This window comes from Pseudopipra pipra, chromosome 7, assembly GCF_036250125.1.
Source record: "Pseudopipra pipra isolate bDixPip1 chromosome 7, bDixPip1.hap1, whole genome shotgun sequence".
In the NCBI taxonomy this organism is placed as follows: Eukaryota; Metazoa; Chordata; class Aves; order Passeriformes; family Pipridae; genus Pseudopipra; species Pseudopipra pipra.
The window spans coordinates 14,309,403-14,333,047 of NC_087555.1; the positions used below are offsets into that span (position 1 = coordinate 14,309,403).

At 44.1% G+C, this 23,645-nt stretch overlaps 2 protein-coding genes across 22 annotated transcripts in view; one reads left to right on the top strand and one right to left on the bottom strand.

Moving 5' to 3' along the window:
* RAPH1 (Ras association (RalGDS/AF-6) and pleckstrin homology domains 1) overlaps positions 1 to 9,572 on the top strand; it is an 87,882-nt gene extending 78,310 nt beyond the window's left edge. For all 4 annotated transcript variants that reach the window (XM_064660637.1, XM_064660636.1, XM_064660638.1 and 1 more), the window contains one exon: positions 1,511 to 9,572. In XM_064660637.1, coding sequence (XP_064516707.1) covers positions 1,511 to 3,487 — 1,977 coding nt within the window. In that variant the 3' untranslated portion in view covers positions 3,488 to 9,572. The remainder of the gene's footprint in view (positions 1 to 1,510) is intronic.
* A 670-nt stretch (positions 9,573 to 10,242) lies between these two features.
* ABI2 (abl interactor 2) overlaps positions 10,243 to 23,645 on the bottom strand; it is a 68,784-nt gene continuing 55,381 nt past the window's right edge. For 9 of the 18 annotated variants that reach the window (XM_064660642.1, XM_064660649.1, XM_064660651.1 and 6 more), the window contains 4 exons: positions 20,698 to 20,784; positions 20,198 to 20,371; positions 13,821 to 16,367; positions 10,243 to 13,601 (listed from right to left, as the gene is read on the bottom strand). In XM_064660642.1, coding sequence (XP_064516712.1) covers positions 16,192 to 16,367; positions 20,198 to 20,371; positions 20,698 to 20,784 — 437 coding nt within the window. In that variant the 3' untranslated portion in view covers positions 10,243 to 13,601; positions 13,821 to 16,191. The remainder of the gene's footprint in view (positions 13,602 to 13,820; positions 16,368 to 20,197; positions 20,372 to 20,697; positions 20,785 to 23,645) is intronic. The other 9 variants (XM_064660657.1, XM_064660658.1, XM_064660645.1 and 6 more) reach the window with 1 other exon arrangement.

Here is a 23,645-nt window from a genome sequence, read left to right on the forward strand (position 1 = left end):
TGCTGTCTCAGGTGTCAAAAGTGAAGCTCAGCACAACTAAAGGCAGCACACCCATGGTGCCTTATACAGGGCACAATTCAGGTCAGGTAGTGCTACTTGAAAATCCATTAACCTGAGTGATTGGGAGAATGGTAATTTACAGACTAACACCTGCAAAACATCAAGATTTCTCTCCTGTTTTGTAATGTGAACACCTTGATTTAGTTCCAGAACTGTTAATACTCTTGCCTTCCAGACCTACTGTGACAGGTAGAGGCACACCTCATGTTTGTGGTAAAATCACTGTTTGTTGTTTCTGACTCTAATCCTTTTGGTGGAGTTCTGCACATACAGACACTCTGTGCACCTGTGTTTAGAACAAAGTGATTTGCAAACCTGCTCTTGCAGTGAAAATGAGCATAGTTGGGCTAACTTATTGCAAGGTACCCACTAATAAGGCAGAGGTACCAGCGCGGTCAGTTGCCATGGTGGCATCGTATTTCTAATGCATGTTTCTGTGCTGTGCACTGTGCAATTCACACCTGGGCTTGCAGCCAAACCACTTTGTATTAGGAGGATGTTTATAAACCTGAGTAATGCAATTATTGTTTGGTAGGCTTACAGTTTTAGAGAAACAGCTTAACTTGAGCAAAACCCTATGAGTAGACTAAAATATTGCCTGCTGCTTTCCCATTGCTCCTTCCCTTAGTCAGCTTTTCCCTGTCTTTCCTTAATTTTTCTGCTTATTGTGATAGTTGCATGTATAACTTTTCTTTCCCAACCTAACTTTCTTTTGCAGATATTTAAACATTTCCTTCTGGGGAAATTTTCCTAGGAAACCTCAGTTTTCCCTCTTTTTCCTTATTTTTTTTCCTCGCTAATCTTGGATACCAGAGCATGTGGAGGAAAAGGATCTCAATAGTATTCCTCTGTAGAGCTTGCTCTCAATATGTTTTAGAGCAGTTCAGGATTTCTGCATTTTTTAACACTGAACAGTGTAAGGCCTGAGCCATGTAAAGATCTGACAGATGCTCTGGGAGGCCGTGTGTGGTCTAATGCCAGTCGTACTGAGCTGAGGTGTCCACAGGGTCTCTTGCTCTGCCTGATGTCCTCTGTCATGGCCTGTGGTGCCCTGGAGGGGACTCAGTTTGGGTCATTATACTTGCCCAAAGGAGGCCAGTGGGTACCACTGCCTGCCCCACAGAAGTAACAAGGCTGGCATATTTTCTCCCTGACAGTCAGCATAGCTTGGAATAGACCTGCCTCCACCTATTCTTGCCGGCTCTCCCCCCTGACCTGGCCCATCAGATTGCATGGTCCTGGCTTGTCAGGTGTATGGAATTGTCTCTTGCTCCACTGTTTTGCTAATACTTCTTGCATGCTGTAATCTGCCACTTAATTTTTAATGACAGGCACATTTAGACCTTGACTTTGTAACCTCTTTGTCTCCTTCCCTCTCTCCCTCCCTCCCTTCCTCCCTCTCTCTTCTCTTTCTCCCTTTCCACTTTCACTAAAAATCCCTTCCCCATAGGCCCGAATGGAGCCTGTAGGTCGGCCCTTTGTGTCTGTCACAGCTCCTGTGTCCCCACAGACGAAGGTGGTGACCCCCTACACAGCATCCCAGCCATCCCCTCCGCTGCCCCCCCCTCCTCCCCCGCCCCCTCCTCCCCCTCCGCCGCCTCCCCCGCCGCCCCCGCCCCTGCCCAGCCAGGCCGCCCCGTCTGGGGGCTCCCCCGCCACCATGTTCGTCAAGTACAGCACCATCACCCGGCTGCAGAACGCCGCCCAGCACGGCGGGCCTTTTGCCAAAGCTCCCGCTGCACAGCAGGGCCCCCCGCCCCCCCCGCCCTCGGCAAAGCCTCAGATCCTGGTGCCCCCCAACGGGGTCATGCCACCCCCCCCGCCTCCGCCGCCGCCCCCCACGCCGGGCTCGGCCATGGCACAGCTGAAGCCAGCACCCTGTGCCCCCTCGGTGCCGCAGTTCACACCGCCACCGCCGCCCCCCAAGATCCATCAGGTTCAGCCAAATATAAGCCAGGCCACTGTTGCCTCCTCGTTGCCACCACCACCTCCACCTGTGCCTGCCCCCCCACCTCCCCAGGCGCCCCCAAAGCCTGTCATGGCAGCTCTGCCCCCTCAGCCCAGCGGGAAGGCAGCCTCGCCAGGGGTCACACATGTCACCCCCCCTGTGACAGCTCCCTTGCCCCTTGCAATAAAGAAACAACCAAGTGTCACTTCTCCCCAGGTGCCTCCTCTGCCTCCAGCCCCTCCTGGCCCCACTCCCCCTGCAACGTTCCCAAAGCAGCAGAGTTTCTCTGTGAAGCCTCCTCCATCCCCTCAGTCCCCAGTGCCATCGGTGGTGAAGCAGATAGTTAGCCAGTTCCCACCTCCTCCCACCCCACCTGCCACTGAGCCCCAGCCTCTGAAACCCCTTCCACTGAGTGTGGCTCCACAGTCCCCTCCAGCAGTGAAGGCAAAGCCCAAATGGCAGCCTGCTCCTGCTGCTGCTCCCTCACCAGATTTCCCCCCTCCTCCACCAGAGAGCAGTTTAGTGTTTCCTCCTCCACCTCCTTCCCCAGCTTCCTCTGCAGGTTCTCCCCCCCCTGACAAATCAGGGTCTCCAGTCAAAAAGGCCGGCAAGACATCAAGCCCTGGAGGGAAGAAACCGCCTCCGACACCTCAGCGCAACTCCAGCATCAAGTCCACAAGCTCCACTGAGTACCATGAGTCCAAGAGGCCTTCAGTGGACCGCCTTGTCAGCAAATTTGCACACCCACCAGAGCCGTCAGGGTCTCCTTCCAAGGAGTCATCGCCTCCTCCAGCCCCCCCAAAGCCAGGAAAGCTCAACCTTTCTGGGGTGAGCCTGCCCATTGTCCTTCCACAAGGTGGGATCCCAGCCAAGGCTTCTGCTCCGAGTATATCTGGAAAGGAACCTGTGGTTGAATTCCCTTCACCACCATCTGATTCAGACTTCCCACCACCACCACCTGAAATAGATCTTCCTCCCCCACCAGTAGAAATCCCATCTGTGTTTTCGGGCAGCACCTCCCCAAAAGTCGCTGTTGTAAATCCCCAGCCTCAGGCGTGGTCAAAACCATCTGTGAAAAAAGCCCCACCACCCACACGCCCCAAGCGGAACGACAGCACCCGACTGACGCAGGCGGAGGTCGCAGAGCCACCAGGGCCAGCTGGCCCTCAAGTGCCCACTTCACCCAAGTCCAGCCTTAGCGTTCAGCCAGGATTCCTGGCAGACCTCAACCGGACGCTGCAGCGGAAATCCATCACCCGGCACGGCTCCCTCTCCTCCGCGCGGATGTCGAGGGCAGAGCCCACCGCCACCATGGACGACATGGCCCTGCCTCCGCCCCCGCCAGAGCTGCTGGCTGACCAGCAGAAGACGAGCAGCTTTGGGGGCAGTCATATATCTGGCTATGCAACGTTACGGAGGGGGCCGCCCCCAGCGCCTCCCAAAAGGGATCAGAACACCAAGCTGTCACGGGACTGGTAGTCAGTCCCGAGGGGCTGCTGCTCTCCATGACTCGTGGGCTGCTCTGTGATCAGCCAGCCTGTGATCTTGCGCACTTGGAGAGAATGTGGGGATGTGGATGATAGCCCCATCAAAAGAGGTGATCTCAAACTGCAGCTAAGGCTAAATGTAAAGACATTCCCCTCTCATGGCTAGGCTAAAAAAGTTGAGGGGTTGGGGGTGTTGATATTTTATTGGAAAAAGTGAGTAGAGAGGTATCGGCTTCATCCTTTCAATTTCTTTTACCCTTCTTATGGATTGGACCAAAACCCCATTTTCGTTCTTTTTCTGCATTTAGGGGCGGGGGAGGGAGATAATTTTTTTGTAGTGTCTGTCCACGTGAGACATGTTTGTGCATGTATTATAAGTGTAGGTATATAATATATTGTGATATATTTCGTCGCAATTATAGAAGATAACCAGAATGTTTTTGTAGAACCGTATTTATTGTTTCAGTCAGTGTATTACCTGGAATCGGACTCTAACTGGTCAAATCTTACCACAAAGATGGAGATGTAGGGGGCACTTTAAAGAAAGGAAGAAAAAAAAACCAAACCCATGAACTTCTCAGCAGTTTGTGGTGGGTAAATGGTGCAGAACCAGAGGTGTTCTGCTAGTAACTGTACATGGTCCGTTGATTGAAAAGTGCAGATTCAACATACCAAAACATTCTGGTCATAATACTACTGAAAGTGAGTATGCTCTGAGGAAAAAAGTAGATTTTATATATAGTGGGCTGGAGTGAAATATATTTATACTATAGAGAGCCTCCCCCTCCTCCCAAATAGTTTAAAAATATACAGTGCTACAAATTCTTTCAAAGTTACTTGTCCATGCAGTTAAGTAGGATAAATATATGTTATTCCAAAACAGTATGCATTCTAACTGATGGTAGGCTCGATCATTTGTTTCTATGGCTCAACTCAAGATGAATGAATATATTTGTGTTAACCCCTTCTGAAAGCTGCCAGGACTCCTGCAGTCGAAAATCCTGCCAACCCACAAGGCTGACCCACGCCGATCCCCCACTTATCCGTGTAGTTCTTTCCTTGAATGAACAGGTAGGTTTCTGTAGAAAGGGTTCTGTTCTCACACAGGTATACACAGCATACAGTCTCACCTGCTCTGTGCCTGAGAAAATGTACTATCTTTACAAAAACAGGTGTCTGGAAATATGTAAAGAAAGTATTGTTTGTAATTCATTAGAAATTGTCAGGAAACTTTCCCTTCTAGAAAGAAAGAAGGGAGTAGCAAGTTCAGGCCAAGCAGAGTAGAAATTCTCTTTTCTTTGACCCGCCAGAGACTGTGACCAGTGCATTAACCTGTTAATTACAAAGTTGCACTTCTAGCAATGAAGGAAGAAGACTGGAAAAAAAACAACCTTAAGAGGCAATAACATTCGCTAATAATTTAATTTAAGGGCCTATATCAGTAGAAAATACTATTGATTTGCTTTGGTTTTTTGTGAGTCATCTCTTTACAGTCAATCACCAGATCAAGTACTACAGTCCTTTTTCTTGTACTTCAGCAGCTTGACTGTACAGTCTTACCCACGTATTCAGACTTTGTGATAAAGTAGTGTAGGTAGTGTAAGTGGTCTTCTATATCATGCATGTTCATTACAGGGTGGTGGTATGCAGCCTTTTGTAAAACAACTGAAATACTTGGACTGTACCTACCCCAGCTTCCCTCATCACCACGGGGATACTGTCAATAGGCTCACAGGGCAAATCATTTCACTGTTTGCTTACCTTTTATCCAAAAGCAAACTTTAAATGCTTTCCTTTCCCCAAAGAATGAAACAAAGGCAGCGGCTTGACCTGACAGTATCCTCACATGTGTAAAAACTATATAAACTAAACTCTCATTAGAGTAATTGAGGATGATAGATTTAAGAAATATTGTGACAGTGTCCCCCATTCCTTTTTTTTATAAAGTTTTTTTTAAAAATCCAAATAATAAAATAAATGTATTTGTCAATATTTTATGAATAGGAAAAAAAGTTTTGCTAATTAGAGGGGGTAAATGACACATCTATAACTATATAGTTTTAAATAGGTGCATCATGAAAAGAGAAAAATTAGTGGTGCTGTCTCTGCTGACCTGTTTCATATGATTTTTTAAAAATCTATTTCAGCACCTCTGGAAATTGTTTTAATATTTCAGACTAGTTTTTTTGAGCAATAAGAGTATATACCATTGTGTGCATTTTTAAAGCACTGCTATGGAAAGGCACTTTTTTGTATCTTTCAAATTGTTCACCAAGTTTTGTTTCTACTATTTTTGTGCTTACAAGTGTCCTTAAAAGCATTTGCATTGTTGATTTTAAGCATGCTCAGTGTAGCTGGTGAGTAACTTCACAGGAAGGTTGTTAAGCTATACTGCAATTCATGGGTGCTGTAATTTTCAACATTGGTCCTCTTGCTGCTTTGTACTGTATGCAGCTCCTGGGGCTCAGACACACCAGTGGAGCAAAAGGCACAGGCACAGCCACAACTCCTCAGCTGTTACCATGACGGGTAAGTGGGCACGTTCTGCTCCCTGGCAGGATGCATCCGGGCTGATGCAGCATGTGCTCCCAGGTGAGAGCAGGCAGGGGATTCTGCTTGCCCCATGTGCTTTGCTTTTCCCAGGACAGCTCCACTGGTGTGTGTCAGTTCCAGCCTCTTACGTTCGCTCATTCAGTGCGGGTACCTCTGTGCTTTGGACTCAGCACAGCAATGTTTTGAGTGCAATTTCTTCAGAGACATTTGAGCATTGTTCTCATTTTCCTGTGCCCACGTTCATTTTCCCAGTATCTTTCCCTAGGCAATGAATCCATGCTTACTACTGCAGGCTGCAAACAGCTTGCTGGAAGACAGATGTTTAACTCTTTAGTTTGCCACAAAAAGAATGAATGTTAGCAAAGGTGGCACCCGTATTCCTTCTTATTACAGTTTAATTCCTAAGTCAGTAGTGATCCAGAAATACAGTGAGTGGCTGCAGCTTCCCTTCTCTCAGCTAAACACTGAAATTTGGCTACAATGTGGTTCAGAAAACCTGGCTGTCTTTTGAGCTTAGGAGACACACTGCCCCTCCCATTGTAATTTAGTTTTCCGGTGTGTTTATTTACTGCTTTCATGAAAGTAAATAGTTATGCCTTATTTGCAAGGAAGTTATTTTCCCCTGTGTGCACTGGTCTCGTAATTGCACCTATTTATTTAAATCAGAAAATTAAGGGGCTGGATTGCAGACACACAGGAAGATGCTTCCTGCTACAAACATGGGCAGTAATCCTTCCAGCACTATTAAAATGAGCGTGTGAAAGCTAAATTTTCATACTTCAGACACAAAGAGAGCTGGTGCTTTGATCTCAAAATATAAAGAGTGTAAGGCTACATAAAACCCCAGTTGTGTTACAGGAGGAAGTACATGGCCTGTGACACTTAAGGTGGGTGTCAGGGAAACCCCACTGCTGCAGGGGCAGCTGAAGGCATACAGCTGCTTTTGTAATCTGTTCCAGATTAGGTCTTCATTTTCTCTCTCAATGCAGCAGTAGCATCCACCTCTGAGCAGCAGGGTCCCTCCTGTTCAGCCAGGTTTCTCCATGACTGCAGCACAGGTGTAGAAAGCAGGGAGCTGGCCTTCTCAAACACTTTTGTCATAAGTCAGGTGTTGGGAAGTTGCTTTGAAAGGGAAAACTAGGCTCTTCGATCAGCACTAATCTTAGAGGAGAAATTATTTTTAAAAACAAACACAGGTTCTGAACAAACCATGGTAACATATTGGAGGTGGCTATGCTGGGGATTCTGATTAGTATTTTAAAACCTGTGGCTGGGAGAGGAGGTTCCTACTTCCCCCTGCACAGTGCTTTCTTCCTGTGGCAAACCTCCACTGACTGCTCTGACTTGGTGTGTGACCTCAAAGCCAAAGAGCTCCTCTCCTGAACTTACTCTGCAGTTGCTTGCAGGGCAACAGTGACTGACTAACACATCAGGGAAACAAAGTGAAACTACCCTGGATCACTTTGGTTTCAGGTCTGATGGGAGAGGAAGCAGTTTTTTCAACAAGTGCATTTTCACATTTACTGTTCTGGGCTTACACATTTAAAGGTTTTCTAATTCCTTCTTTCTGTGCCCTTAGGGAACTGGATAAATCAAATAAGCTCAGAGATAATGTGTGGCCAGTTTTCCTCTGATTTAAAATCCTTTTTTCCACAGTTTAAGGAACCAAAAGTGCCATTTCAACAGCAGAAGGGCAAAAGAGAAATTTTCTGCTTTTTACGGAATAAGGCATAGAACCAAATTGTTTTGCTTCAGTGGTACCACTGCAGGTAAATTTGTCTCTTATTCAAAATAAGATGATAAGTGAGTCTTACTATGATTGTTACTTCAACTAATGTCATGTTAAAATCAGTTGCACTCCAGGAAAGCAGTATAAACTCCTGGCAGAAGGTAGTGAGGATACAGCCAGAACATATGAGTTTGGTTGTTTCCCTTTTTGCATTGATAAGGTGTAGATTATGTACTCAAACAGTGTACTCCTCATTTGGAGGTGAGAGTCTTAATTCTTTGGCACCCATTTGTGGCTCCTGGTGTTTAGTTTTGCATTCCCTCGCACAATCGGGGCAGACTCCAAACCAGAGAGATTTAACACTACAAGGGATAATTTTCTTTTGGATGTTTTTGTAACATGCTGGGGTTTTAAGCTTTATTTTGGAATTATAAGTTTGTCTTAAATTCAGCAATTTTCCTTTCTGAATTCTTTCCTTCAATTAAAAAGTTCCCACAAAGACTAACCAAACCAGGGGGTCTGTTGTAGGGGGCAGCACTCACTAACACTGTGATCCACTGAGTCACAGGATTGGTGTAGTTCTGAAAAGTTTAAGACACTAAACTGCAAATGAGATGAAAATGCGTGTGCATCCCACACAGTGTAAGTTACAGTAACTGCCACTAACACGGGGAAAATGGTGACTTGGGTTAATGATTATTTGGTTCTGCAAGGCACTCAGGGGGAAGGACTCAAGGAGCTCTGTTCAGCAGATGTGTGTATCTTTGCTGACAGGAAGACCAGGAGGAACAGGAACTAGCGCTGGATGCACAATCCCCCACGCCAGGGACTTAGTGAGATAAATGAGTGAGAAGGAACTTGAGTGACAGATTTTGGACCCTACCCCCCTCCTTATTTAAATGCTTAAAGGCAACTTGTCTTTTAGGCAACTTGTCTTTTAGGAGACTTTGGAACTGAATCAACTGTTCCCTACAGTGGAAAATAATTTCCTCCCAGCTTTCCCAAGATGCCAAAGATGCATTCAGAGCTAAATTCCAGGTACGCACCAGCCTCGAGAGGCCAAGTTGCCAGGAGCTGATGTGCTGCTGATCTGCTGCATGTGTCTGGCAAGAGAACAGGGTGCCACTGTTAGATGTTGTGCATCCATTGCCTTTAACCAACACTGGAAACTGGGTACACACCTGCAAGGGGCGGGGGCAAAGGACAGTTTAGCAATCCAACCTGTGCCCACAGTGCCCTGCTGCTGACTTGGTGCAGCTTATACTTCTAAAAGGAAAACTAAATGCTTTGTCACAAGTTGTAATTGGAAATTTTAGGCCTCCTAGTGGACTGCAGTGGACCAGGACTTAACTGGAGCAGCAGTTTGTTTTATGGCTTACTGTAATTGTTACCAGCCACTGGGAATATTCTGTATAATACTGGAGACGCAAGTGTAAGAAAAAGAGTCACTGCAATGATGATTTGTCTGTGCAGCAAACTTGTGCTGAGTGCTGTAAATACATTCATGTTTACTGCTTTAAAAAGAAAATTGCACATTTTATCTTTTAATGGGATTGCCTCCCCTCTTCTTCCCTTTCCAAAAAGAAAAATCAAAGCTCTTTTAGACTGATAGTTTCAGGTTGGGGGGAGCTTTGCCATATTATAAATATATATAAATATATGTATAAATATACTTTTTTAAGCATGAGAGAGGACAAAAGAAATACTACATTATAGAATACCCAATATAGATCATTATACAATGGAATATGCACAATTCAATAAAGATGTAGTTAAATTTAATAACCTGTTTTAATCCTCTGTCTTGCAATTTTCCTTTTTCATTTCAAGCCCCTCCATATTCTCAGGTCATCCGTCAGTGGTTCCCTTCTGTAGGGGCTCAGGTATCTGATGGCCTACAGGTTACTACTGATATGCTCACTCTAAATAAAATCACTTTTTATTCCTTTGCACAGTTCTTTTCAGGGGGTCAGAGCTGGCTGTACCAGTAACATGGTGCACACCAATTACAGGTCTAAAGAGGACCCTGTGTGAAGGCTTACCTTTTCCATCTGCCTCCTTCCTCAGGCTCCCAGAGTCCTGTCCAGCTCTGCTCACACGGGAACAGCTGCTGGCTGGTAAGTGTTGCTGTGAACCCTCTCTGGGGCCACCGTAGGGAATGTGGCTCTGTTCCCTCCCCCATGATTTGCTCCCAGGCTGGCCCTGAGAGCAGCAGAGATGTGAGCTGTTATGTTAGCAACTACTAGAAAAGGAGCAGTCATACAGAGGTGGAGAGAGGAGCTGCTGAAGGCAGCAGGCTCTATGACAAGGATCATAGTTTTCCTGGGGGAAGTGCAGTGCTCAGAGATCCTCGGGGATCCTCCTGCACACATAAGCCACTATCCCTGTCCCTGGTGTGTTGAAAAGTCTGTAGACAAAGACAAGGAATGTGACACAGCTGTGGCACGCTCACAGAACACATGGGGTGTGCTTTGTTCCTTTTATTTAGGGCTTGTAACAAGAGGGTTTAGTACACAGCAACAGTTAATTCCAAGTACAATTAAAAAAATTTAAAAATTGGGTTTTGCACTCACTGGAAGGTGGTTCAAATGGCACACACAATAAAATGTTACTGGTGGCATACAGCTCCCCAGAGTCCTATGGGCTCGGTCATTTACAGTGGGCTCTGCACTCATCCACTGCATCAGCAGTACCAAAAGCAAAAGCACAGCGTGATACTCCTCTGACTGCAAACCAAAGGGGGTATCTGCTTTCAGAAAAAAGTGCATGGACAAAATCCATGTTAGACACTGACATCTCCAGAGAATTCATAGAAACTGTTTGTCCATGCAAGTTGCAAAAGACATTTTTTCAAATGTGAAAAGAAGCACTTGTTCTTTACCAAAAAATCTCAGACATATCAGCACTTTACCAAGGCGCTGTAATGGAAATGAATTTGTACACAGCTCTTCCTATTAGTCAGTAGTGGTAGGATTCTTCTGAGGTGTTATGAGAAACTGGAACAAACGTACTGCACACATTTCAGCAGGGTCACCATATCTGTTCAGCAGGTTGCTGGCTGTAGGCTGACCTCTGGCCATCAGGCTGCTGCTGCCTTCACTGTTTCCTAACACATCTTGCTTATAAGCACAGGTGCTAATAAAATTAGTATATTTAGAGTACCAAAGAAACAAAACTCTTCCTGCATGGGTAGGAGATTGAACAACACACATGGGTGGGGATTTTTTTGGATGACAGCAGCAGAACACCGTAGTCTGTGAATTACTCTTTCTTATAGCAGTTGTCAAGCCTTGGCTGCACCAAGCTTTCAGCAACCTCCCCAAGGACATGAGGTGGAGGTCCCACTATTCTTGAAGTTTTAAAATCAGAAGTAGATCAATGGGATTGTTACTACACACTGACTTCAGCTATAGGGGGCGAAAAAACCCCAAACCACACATTGTTCCATTCTGGTACTGTTCTGACCTCTGTGTAATAATGTTGCAGCACCAAATACTGGGAGATGCCAAAAGATGGGGAAGGTGAATAGACCTGTAAGCACAGCAGATTCTTGTAAGTGGCACCTTATAAGCTGTAGCCCATCATCTACCTAATGCTCAGTTTCCACCACCATCTTCTCTTGAGATTAATGTTGTAAATACTTGCCTTAGTGAATGCAACAGGGCTGTAGGTTTTCCACTGCCACAGTTGCCAACGTGGGAACTGAAGTCTCTACATGGTGTTTGTAATGCTGCCTAAACTGCTGCAGTGCTTTTTCAGTGACTCTCTATACTGTGAATACAAGTACTGCTCCTAGTAAAGCCACAGCACCATGGTCTCTTCACCAGCATCCTCTAGCAGCTTCCAAAAAGTTGGCCTGCAGAGAATACAGACACTGCCTGTTTTACAAAATGTCCTGTCCCAACTCCAAGGAGGAGAAGCCCTGTAAATGCTCCCAGTTTACTAACCCACATAAAGTTCTATCCTTACCAGAAAGGAAAACATGAGTTTTGCTTTATGCCTGGAGCCCACAGACATAACTAATAAAAAAGCAAGCTCATTTCCAGCAGCGTTTGCTAAGCAGTCGTAGAGTTGCTAGTGCTGAGCTCTTCTAAGTCACCATCAAGCACAGGTGGGAGACACCACAGAAGCACAAAAATGTCAGTGCAGAACCTTCTTCCACCTCTAGGCAACAACACACACACACAGCAGGCAGGCAGCCCACCCTCTGCCAGAAAAGGTTCATCAGTCCTGCTGCTGCGTGGCTTTCTTCTCATGATCAACTGAAACACCCTGGATAAAAGTGGCTCTTCTCAGAAGCTGAATCACTGCCAATGTCAACTTTGGCTGTCACCAAAAACCTTCAGCAGCAAAGAAAGAAAATGCCCAGCAGCTGTGAAAGGAGAACAAATTGCTCTAGCAAGAACTAGCTGGGTGTAAGCCTTTCTGGCTTCTGGGTAAGCCACCCCAGCCACAGACCACAGGACCTGTAGGTCACATCAGCAGCAATCTCCAGCCACTTTCAGGAACAACTAACTCAACTAACTGCAAGGACAAACTGAATTCCAGGAACATGATCAGCCTCCTGGTAACACACACCAAACTGTCATCTACCTTGGGGCCATGCCACATCTCTTGTCCTCTAGTGAGAGCAGTAGCTCTTCAGTGCAGCAGTATCTGCCTGTGTCTCACCAGTGAGACCAGCAAGTGTTTAGGCATTGCTTCAGCTCTCTGGTGCCTACTCGAGCCAGCGTGCATGGACAAGCTCTCCGGATGCTCAAGCATAAAACTGGCTGCTTGCTTCTCCTGCCCCTCTCAGCCCTCTGCTCTAACCAGTGAGACAGGAAAAAAAAAAAAAGCAAGATGAGGGGGAAAAAATGGGTGAGACACATGCAACCTCAGCCATCTCTCTTAGGCTGGAAAGAAGGCACCAAAATTAACCTGCTTCGGCACTAGATGTGGACAGACTCAGTCAGACTTCCCCTCATGCAGGCACACGATGGAGAGGCAGCTGTAATTAACAGCTTTGTCCCTGGGGCCAAGAGGAAGGAAGAAACCTCTAATACAGCAAACCAAGGCAAAATACACCCCTAGAGAATGCTGAACAATTTCTGTGCACAATGAAAACAGCTGGCTGGGCTAAGGCAGTTCTCACAAAGGGAGAAACATATTCATTTTGGCCATACAGCACTCTTTGGGCTATGCTGTAGCATCTCTTTCCCCCACCTCTCATGCCTACAACAATCCTGCTTCAACAGCCTGTGATGCTGAACACTTTCAGGTGTGGCAGCAGAACGCAGCAGTGAAGAGATGCTGTGCACTTATTTAAAATACTGAGGTGTTTCTCCCCCACCCTAACCCCAATTGCCAGCCCCTTTTAAATTAAACCTGTAAATTAAAAAGGGGTGGGGGAAAGAAGATTTTGGACAAGGAGAAGTACAGGGGACAAAACTGGAAACACAACCCTCACAGACTTTACTAGCATGCAATCTATGTAACATCAATATACAAAGCCTGTTTACCTTGGCCTGGTCTATGACCATTATATCACATCATCCCCAAAGAAGCCACAGAATTAAAATCTGTACAAAATAAAAATATGCATAAAACTCAACAAATTTCTTTACATTAGTACTGCATAAGAAAGCATAAAACCAGCAGTTGGTGAACCAGAAATTCCATCCACAGCAGTTCTTGCAGGATAAACAATTCCACATGCTATCAGCAGGGACCAAACTAACCCCTGGCCCATCAGACCAAAACCAGTTCTTCAAGGAATGTCACACATTCCACTTTCACGGTTCTGCAGCCTCATCTTCTGTGCTGGGCTCTGGCAAGTGCTCAGCTCACACTGCTCTGCTCTCACAACACAGAAAACTTGCAAGATGAAAAACCAGCTGAATGAAGATTAAGGATATGGGTGTGTATCACACGCTATCCCCACCCACCAGCCAGAAGAGTTCAAGCACTCACTCTTACACAGGCTGGGTTGAAGACACGTTTCACTAATCCATGACCTGCCAGCTGGAGTGTGGGTGCACGGGCACAGGGGCTCAGCTCTCACTCAGTAACTCACTGAGCTGCCCTAACGATGCATTTGAGCATTGTGGGCTCAGTCCTTGCCATAAACATACCCAAGGCAAGGGAAGCCAGGAAAGCTCTGACAGACCTGGAAAACACGCTGCGTTAATGCTGCTGTTCAATTACTCTGGCTGCAAGCACCTCCCAGTGCCTCCCTGTGCCAAAAGTGTAGACACTAGAAACAGTCATTCCAGTGACTACACAACTAGTGGTTCTGGGCTTGCTGCAAGAGAAATGATGGGCTGAGGGAACTGAACATGGCTGCTTCTCCCAGTCTTGCTGAAAGACAAGTTTTCACAAGGAAAAAGGCATAAGGGTATCTGTTCTGGCAAACACACCCAAACAATAATGTTGTTAGCTTCCAGAAAGAAGACAACAGTGCTTAGGCTACCTGTGGATTGAGCAGGGGAGAAAGTAACCTTTAACTGCACACCAGTTTCTTCAAAGTTGTCCCTCCTGCAGACTTCAACCAAACTAGTTTCTTGCCTGCTGTCACCTTGCACAAGCTCACAGCAGGTGATCACATTCCTCTGTGTCCTGCAAACACACCTCACCTGTCTTTTTTCTCATTCTTCTCCCTTGAGCAGCTATGATACCTCCCTGCCCAGGTTTGCACCAAACCTGCACCTCCATCCTGGTACTGCACCAATTACCAAGCAAGGGACTGGTATTACCTGTCTGTTGCCAATACCATCACAAACCCAGCTCTGGTTGTGCTCTCTTGTGCACTGCTCTGCTTTACACACAGGGCTCTCCAAGACAGGTAGCTGTCTTGCAGCATTGTCTCATCTTGGACAGGCTACTGTTGGTACCAGCTGGAACTTGGCCAGGTGACAGTCAAAAGTCGCCCAGGAAGATGCCCTGGCCCAGGAGGCTCTCACAACACAGGATCAGCTCAATTTGCAGGCTAATAAGACTCAACAGGAAATTTAATCAGTTAATGCATGATATTTACCCAAAGGTAACACTTAGACCTTCCCTTAGGCAGATAGTCCAGCCATCACTTACAGTGACCTGCTGTGTACAATCACAGAGCAGAATTTTTAACTGAGACTAGATTAAAAAGCCAAGTATTATCACAAGGGGCTACAGAGCCTTCAAATTGGTATTACTCCACCCCAAGCCACCAGTACATCTCAAAATATCTATTATAATAAACAATGGAGAGGGCTAGGGGAAGAGCTAGAACTACTGCTAGTTACTGCTTGGATTTCCATGGGAAACCAGTACACACAACAGCCCTTTTTACTTCCACTGAAGAGATTTTGGCAACAGACATGAAGACGACAATTGCCGTTTGTCCTGCCTCTGCACAGGGCTCTCACAGTACATATGCAAATCTAGTCATCAAGTACAAAATAGCCAACTTACAATACCTGATTGGATTTTTAAGATTATATTGTGCATAAGACTAAAGTTGGGGGCAAGTTTCTCTAGTGCAAGCAGGCATGAGTAGATTTGAACCTTGGACCACACCCCCTAGAGGTTATTCTCAGACCCCAGGAGGACCTGTAAACTTTGTTTCACCTTCACCCTCAACAGCATCTGTGAGTTCTGTTTGAACTGGCAGCAACCATGGCAAGGAGCTCGCTGTGGAGAGGAGCACATTTACATCAGTGCAGAACACAAAACAAATATGTGGCATTCAAAAGATGAGGAAATGGGGGTGGGGGTCCTCTGGGCTGCAGCCATCTTAATTGTCTGAACTGAAAGGTGAGTGAATGAAAGCCAGCTCTGTGTGCCCCTGTGTCAGCCTACGTGTGCAGAGCAGCTGCAGAAGTGTTTACGCTAAAGATTTATCCAGCTATCTGGAAGTCAGTTACAGAAACGTCTCTGTGCAGAAATCCCAGTGCTTGCTAGCACACGACTGTTCTTCCAGCTGCACAGGAGTGTAGTGTAGAAACAGGAGGGATGTCCACTGGCCAGTAACCTTCACCACAAGCATCCAGGACATCCCCAGTGCCAGGCATTGCTGCCAGTGGTAGTACCATGGGGGCACACAGGATTCCTGAGACAGATCCCAAGGCCTGTCAGAAGAAGTCAGAATTCGAGTGAAGTATCAGCTACTCAACAAGTTTGTTACATCTGAATGGGTCAGCTTCATTCAAAGTCAGATGGCTCAGGATAGCCTCTGCTGGCCCGCTGGAAGAGCCATTTGTTCAAAGAACTCAAATCACTATTGTTTTATAATGAGGGGGAAAAAAGGAAAAAAAAAAACCAAACCAAACCCAAAGAGTGGTTGTTACAATTATCCTTCATTCAGTTATAGGGGATAGGGCCCCAGCAGCTGGTGGAGATCTGGGAAGCCCTGACAGCTCCTGCAGCAGGAGATGCAGTGTTCTGTCCTCTAGTCTTCACTCCGAGTAATGCATGATCGACTCCACATAGTTCCCTGGGAAGAGCCCTGTCACTCCATTCATGACCCCCTCATACCAGCCATCATCATTTTTCTTGATGACGTAAATGATGGCACCTTCCTGAAATGAGAGCTCATCTTCTTTGTCCTTGGTGTAGTCATAGATCGCCACCACTAGGAAAGAACAGAGCATGACTGTTAGGAGAGGTACAGGGAGGAGGAGGGAAACCAAATCACCCTACCTCATCCAGGCAATCTCAGAGAGCTCCACTGCCCCCCCAGTATGGGTGCAGAATGACCTGCTGAGAGGGACAGTTTCTTCCAAAGCCTTTTGTAAGAGCTCATGCTTTGAAGCACATGAGTCTTTAATTCTTCTATTCTTACTGTTTCCAGACCCACCAGAGGAAGTTTACAACTTCCTCTGATGTATGAAAAACTTTTTGTGTGGAATGATACAAGGAGGTGAATGTAACTCCCCATGGCTGTGACCACTCAGACTTACTCCAAGATTCATGTATTAGATATATGTGCTAAAACAGATCTCAGCACAACTAAGAGCTGGAAAACAGGGAAGAAGGAGTATAGCAGATCACAGTAAGAATGAGCAAGGCTGATGTCCCAAACTTCCATCTACCTTAGCTACTTCCACATTTAGATCTCTAAAATGCATGCATGCAGTCTCAATGGCCAGCAGCCACTCCCAGAGTATACAGCACCACAGTGGGTGAATCCTGTTAGGAGCAACCAAGAAGGTGGAAACCAAATGTACACATACTATATCAGGACATTTTCTTACAGCTGCAAAATATCTTACTGAAGGCACAAAAGTTGTTAGGAAAGTCAAAGAAATTGGACAAAGCACTGGCAAATATTAAATAAAACATTGTCCTGATATGGCAGAAAATAGACATCAACTTGATACATTTTTCTGTTCTCAGTCCTATCATTATGTGTTCCATACAGAAAATGAGCTAAGCCAGACTCTAAGTACTTTAACAAATAGTATCAATCACTGCTTTGAGCACTTGGCAATGAAACATACAGTGCTGCCATTGAAAAAAAAAAATAGATGTTGGACAGGGATCCTAAAATCTGATACTGGGGATAGACAGGAAGATACTCTATAAACTAAAGCAAGGATTAAAAATTAACAGCATGTGTTCATAAGCACACTATCCAAGAGTCCTACTAACTCATAGTCCTTTCCAAAAGAAAAGAGGTCATTTCCTTCTGAGGGAGAAAAGGAATCAACTCAAATATTTACTAGGGAAACCTGAGATTATACAAATCAATTCTGATGGAGAATCAGAGTATGAACAGAGATTTTTTTTTTATACATTATTTGACTAGAGCATATTTAAAAAACATATGTTGTTGGCTCTACACTCATGCCAGCAGTTGTTAAGTAACTCATTCTAATTACTTTTAGACCTATAATTCTGAGCAAAGAAAACACAAATGAAGAAATGAGTAAATTTTTAGCTTGAAAAACAGAAGTTGCTGTATGAACATGTACTCTGTTCAATTATAGTCCTTCAAAATTCCTTTTCAACTGTTAATTTTAAAATGTCTTCCTAGAGTCACTGTGCTATTTTTCTTCATTCTTTTGATAATAATAATCCAAGGATCATGGTAACTTCCAATTCCTTTCTTTCTCACATTTGAGTATACTCTAGTCCCTTCTGATACTGAATGGATTCATTATTTCATGCTCACAAGAAGGAAACTCTTCCTTAAGTTTGTGAAGAAAATTTGCCTCTTGTCAAGCCTCTTATAACATTATCTGAAGTGTGGCTTTGTTTTTACATCACCATTGCTTCCTCCAGCATGTTATTTTTGTACTGGCAACACTCCTCTCTCTAAAAGGCTGTTTAATCCTTCTGTCTGTAGTCCCACCAGTTCAAGCTGTGAGCTTGTCACATGCCATGAGTTACCTGGAGTCCAGGCCAGTATTGCAAAAAAAAACTTCAGATGAGACAGGAAGCAGCAACAGTGACTCAGGAGGTGGCATCCTTCCCTGTGAGCCTGAGCCAGAGCCTCTTCTCGTTTCTATCTGAACACGTTTCAACGCAGTTATGAAAAACAGAATTACTCATTTAAGTTGATATTCTTCCAATCAGTGATCTTTGGTTCTCCAATGATTACACAGAGTTTGGCTGAACTCTGTTGCATCAAACTGACCACAAACATAGGCCAGGCTGGTTACCCAACTGAAATCTGGCAGCTGTGACCACACATTTTCTCTATGTGGTATGAGAGCAAATTTCCTTCTGGATACCCATTTCCATTCATCTGATTTGCAAAGTCAGAAGATTTTCTTACCTTTTCATGCCACACATCCAGACACAGAGCTCAGTGGAAAACTGCAGTGCGTGTCCATGGACACTGCAGGTTGGTTGTTGCTATTATAGTCACGTGGTGGTGTCCTCAAGTTCAACATCCCCAGTAACTATATCCTACCTAAGAATTTCTCCATCGAAATGGATCTGCTATTCGCTTCCTTCTCAGCTGTAAGCTAGAGCATATCTTAATGTTAAAGGTACCTCCCCACACTGCTTGACCCCTTTACAGAACAGGGTCATACTGAATCCCATTTCAATATGCAGCAACCTCCTGTATTTGACACCTCCTTGGTGTCCCAGCTTCTGTGGTAAAGGTCATCTACCCTAATCCTGTTCGAAGTGCTTTCATGTGAACTTAAATAAGAGAACAGTCATATCAAAAGAACAAGTACAAATCCTAGGAATTGCTACTCTACCTGCTGGGGGTAAATATGTTGGAACAGTCACTTACTTCCATCCATTTGGTCTGCTTTGAATCATGTGGCACAGAATACTATTTAAGGAGTTGCAACAGGATAAATTATTTTGCAGAAGATAAAGCATTGTAATTCCCAGCAGGATAAGCATATGCATTCTTTGAGTATAAAAGTCCTCTTTCAGCATGGGGCTTTTCATTAACTTTAAAGCTTCAAAGCTTGCTACAAAAAAACTCACAGCCAAGCACTTCTCTCCAAACTTCAGCAAAGCAGTCAAATCTCAAGTTTTTGCATGGGTGTCTGCACCAATACGAGACAATGTTCAGCTTCCTATACTTTTTCTCTCTACAAAAAAAATGTTCTGACTAAAAGCCTGACTTTCTCCAGCTTATCTTTAAAGACTCCCCTATACAGTTTTGCTATCCTATATGCTTTTCCTTGTAAATATCAAACTAAAGTGCCTGGACTGCCTCCTGAGAGGTAACAGATCTGTGCACATGTGCACCTATATAAACTATTATAGTTCACAAGCTCATAGAAGTCACACAGAAAAGTGTAACAGAACAATATGCTATCATTCAAATGTCACTATTTCTTCAAATAGAAAGATGTTTTCCCAGACTACGTGTACATACACACACATCCCTTGCATTAGTATGAGAAACTATAAACAGGCATTGCACACACCAGGCAGTAGATCTTTTCATACTCAAGTGTCCCATCTACCTACTCAGGTTTTTTTCCCTGTAGGTTTACTCCACCATGTTTCCACACATCTGCTTCAGAAGGGGAAGACACTGAGATGCAGCCATGCAGCAGAGCCTGTTAGTCAGTCCCACACAGATGCAGCGTTTTCTAGCTTAGCACAGCCCTACACTGATGCAGCACTGCAGCTTCCAGAGCCCCAAACACAATCACAGCACTGACTGATTCACTTTTGACCTCGTATGAGTATGATTATCAGGATTAAGTGAAAGGTAGGTTATAGAGGAAGTTAAAAAATATGTAGTTAGCCTGCTAGTCATCACCTTCCCTTTGGGGAAAAGGGTAAGAGAGTCAGACTCAGAGGAGTAGCTTAACTTTCATTCTTTTAAGTTGCCATTTGGAGGAGCACCTCTACCACAATACCAAATACTGGCTATGAAGGAGTCTAGGCAGACTCCATGTCCAAAAGCAGGATGACGGGAGCTCATAAAAAACGTTGTTACAAACACAACCCTACTGTCTCTACTAGCTCTAAACCTACCCTTTTCTAAGTATGTCCTTGGTGCCCAAGGAGGATCCTCCTCAGCATACGGATCACTGTACTCCACCACGGCTGCTTCCTCCTCTTCATAATCCTCTGGAGGTGGGGGTGGAGGTGGAGACTCATCAAACACTGCCTCATCCACAGGCGGTGGTGGGGGAGGAGTATCTGAAACTGAAAATAAGCAATAATACAACCAGGAAAATGTCTCTATAACCATGGTAGTGGGTTGAAGTAATACTCCCTATCCCAATTAGTTGCACTGGGGCCAACAGTTACAACTTGTGGAAAATACACTAGAGACAATAAAATTAAGAGAAGGAAGGATGAGGTACCTCCAACAAAATTACTTCCTTTTCCCACCCTTCACAATTTCAGACAAACTTGCAGAGGCAGTAGAGAAGGCAGAATTCTGGCTATATACAGTCAAATCTTTCATCAACTCAATGCAAAAGCCACATCCAGTAATAAAACATTGCACAATGGAGCAGCAAACTTACTGTTTTCTTGAACTCTGGCCACAAATCCCATTAGTGGTAACTGTGGAGTTACCTGTAGGATGGAGGGGGGAGGAGGAGCAAGGGATGCTGCCACAGAAATTAAAAAGAGAGGCATTCAGTTAGAAACACAACAAAGCAGCAAACAGGAAAGTAGACATTATCACCAATCAGACAGTGTAGCAGGCTGCCAAGAAGCTGAGATAAAGAGACTGACATTCAAAGAAAAATGGTTCCGGTGCTTTAAGCATATTCCTAATCCTTTCTTCAAGGTTATTTCTCTATTTTTAAAATTTCCAACCCAGATCTTTTTCATAACATTAAGAATCCATGCTGAAATATTTTTCTGACTTGACTGTGAGATTCTCTTAAGCTGAAGTTTATTCCTAGAGAATATAGCACTTTATGAACAGACCTAACTGACAAATTTATCAAGAGGACTCTTTCCCTATAATCCTCCCCTTTCAGACCTAATTGATATTTACAGAGGTGACTAACAGCATCCACAAATCCCTAGTAATGAAAAGGAATATAGCTCTTTTTTTCCGCAAAACGTAGGCCAAAAAAATCCCATCAAATAAGGCAGTTATTTTAGACAAAACAGAAAAAGATGCCTTTTGAGAACTGTGACTATCTGAAAGACAACACTTCTGATCTTATTGGTTGAACAGAGCACACCGTGCTGCTGCCAAACCACAGGGCCTATTCCAGATGTGCTGCCTCATTTCCTTCCCACCTGACTTCACAGACCACTGCACTGAACTCTGAACAGCCCTTTTAGTAGTACCAGAAGAGCTGTCTTTGTACAATATATGTGAATTCACAATTAAAGAAGATACTCTCAGCCAGCTGCACATGTTGTAACACTGAACTGTGGTTTAAGCCCAGAATGCAAGTTTCAGTTATCTAGTAAAAAAAATCAGCTAACTAGTTTTATCTTGGTTTAATATCACTTTGAGTAATGCAGTAATATTCTTTAAGCAAGCTGCGAGATTATTTTTGAGAAAGCACACCTCAGAAAAAGCACAAATAAATAATTTTCTTGTTAGTATGTGGCATACAAAAAACATTTAATCATGTCCAGAAGGATGAAGGGAAAAAGGCCTACACTTCATGTACCACTACATTTACTGAGCTTGCAGACAGAACTAAATAAATTTCAGACTAATTCTAGAGCTGGTAAGAAAATTGCCAGGTATGATCTAGTATCTTTCAGAATTAACTCACATCATCATAGCAAGAGAAAAGAACTCCACGGCATTTACAGGTCACGTCTCAAAATTTCTTCTGTTTGCTTGTTCCAGTTATCACTGTCTGAAACTTTGAATTTCTTCTGCCACTCACACTGACACTCCTTTCACAGCCAACACCATAAACAATAAAAACCAACAGCAACCATCCTTTTTTGTTGCAAAAATATCCTTGTATCTCCATACAATGCAAGTTCCATTATCTCACCATCTAATTGATACCTCTTGAGAAAAACTGAAATACATTTCTGATTACAGTTTCTTTGACTTGAATGACATGACCTCTGAGAGTACTTACTTTTTCAAGTGTAACCACAATACCTGGGAAAAGATTTGGTCTTGCATTTTTTCAAAGCAAGAAAAGGGAACTTGAATTTGAAGTCCTACTGAGAAGCAGTGATATTCATGAATTCTGCATTCTTGTGCAACTATGAAGTCCCTGGTTTTTTAATTATATATGCTATAAAAATGTTCCATTTCAGAATGGTTTCTCTATTCAACATCATATGGATTCACAAAATTCATATCTATCGTAGGAGATTAGCTTCAGTTTCTCTGGTCCCTTCAGTGTACTTTGGTTGTGAACTATATATATTTCTTTGAAAGAAATAACGAGGCTATCCATGGAGAAAAATAAATCACTCTAGACAAGCACTCCAAGCAAGCACAAAAAAATCCCTTCATTTACTTTGGGTTGTATAGTTTAATCAAAATTGTGATGCTAACACTGGCTGATATCATTCCTTGTTTACCTTAACCCTTTGGTTTGTACTTCAGTCTGTGCATTGTGCAGGGACTATCATATTTTATTAATAATGATCTTGTTTATACAGTGCATCAGAATAACTTTAATGTACCTCTGCTGTCTCAAAATATGAGCTAAATACCAGCTTAAATGTTGCCTCCCACCATCCTTCCATAGTGACTGATCGCCAATAGATTCACTACACAGTTGCTGTAAATTAGTTCAGAAATGCTCACGAGCACCTGCCACTATGTTGCTTCAGCCTGGTAAGGATTCAGCTGTACAAAGAGGGTGTAGTGCCCACCACCACCTCAGTAGTTGCCCGGTTTCCCCCACAGGGTTTTTAAGCCTGTGCTGAGCTCTACACTGCTTAGATACTGGTATCTAAGGTTGCAAAATTAAAACACTTGTTAGGTGGTAGGGCTGGCAGCAGTGGCTTTGGGACAGACACATGCTGAGATTATTTAGGGTCTGCATTTCTTAATATTTTCTTTTCAGTTGCTAAAAAGGTCTAACCATGAAGTAGAAAAATTATATTATCTTAGAAGTGGCATTCAAAAGAACATGGCAATAGAAGTATCTTTCATCCTCACGACAAGTGAATAAACAAACATGACTATGCCAACATACTAAAAAATGGCAGTGGAAATAACAGTACTGTGTTACTGCTAAACAGCCTACAAAGAACAAGAAGCCATAGCTGGCACACTCTTACGCCTGTTGTAAGGTCTCTTTTTCACCTCTTATGTTTCTATTTTCTCCTTCTCTTCAGGAATGCTGAGAAGCAGTTGTGGTCTCTGTCCTGTTACTAACTAATCTCGCTCATTACAGACACAACAGTGCCTCTGTTCTTAGGGTCTTCATCAATTATGCATGCTTGAGCATCCTCTCCTTTCAAGGTACACTCAAAAAAAAACTTGGTTTAGTGTAACTGCAAAGCAAACAAATTCTGTATT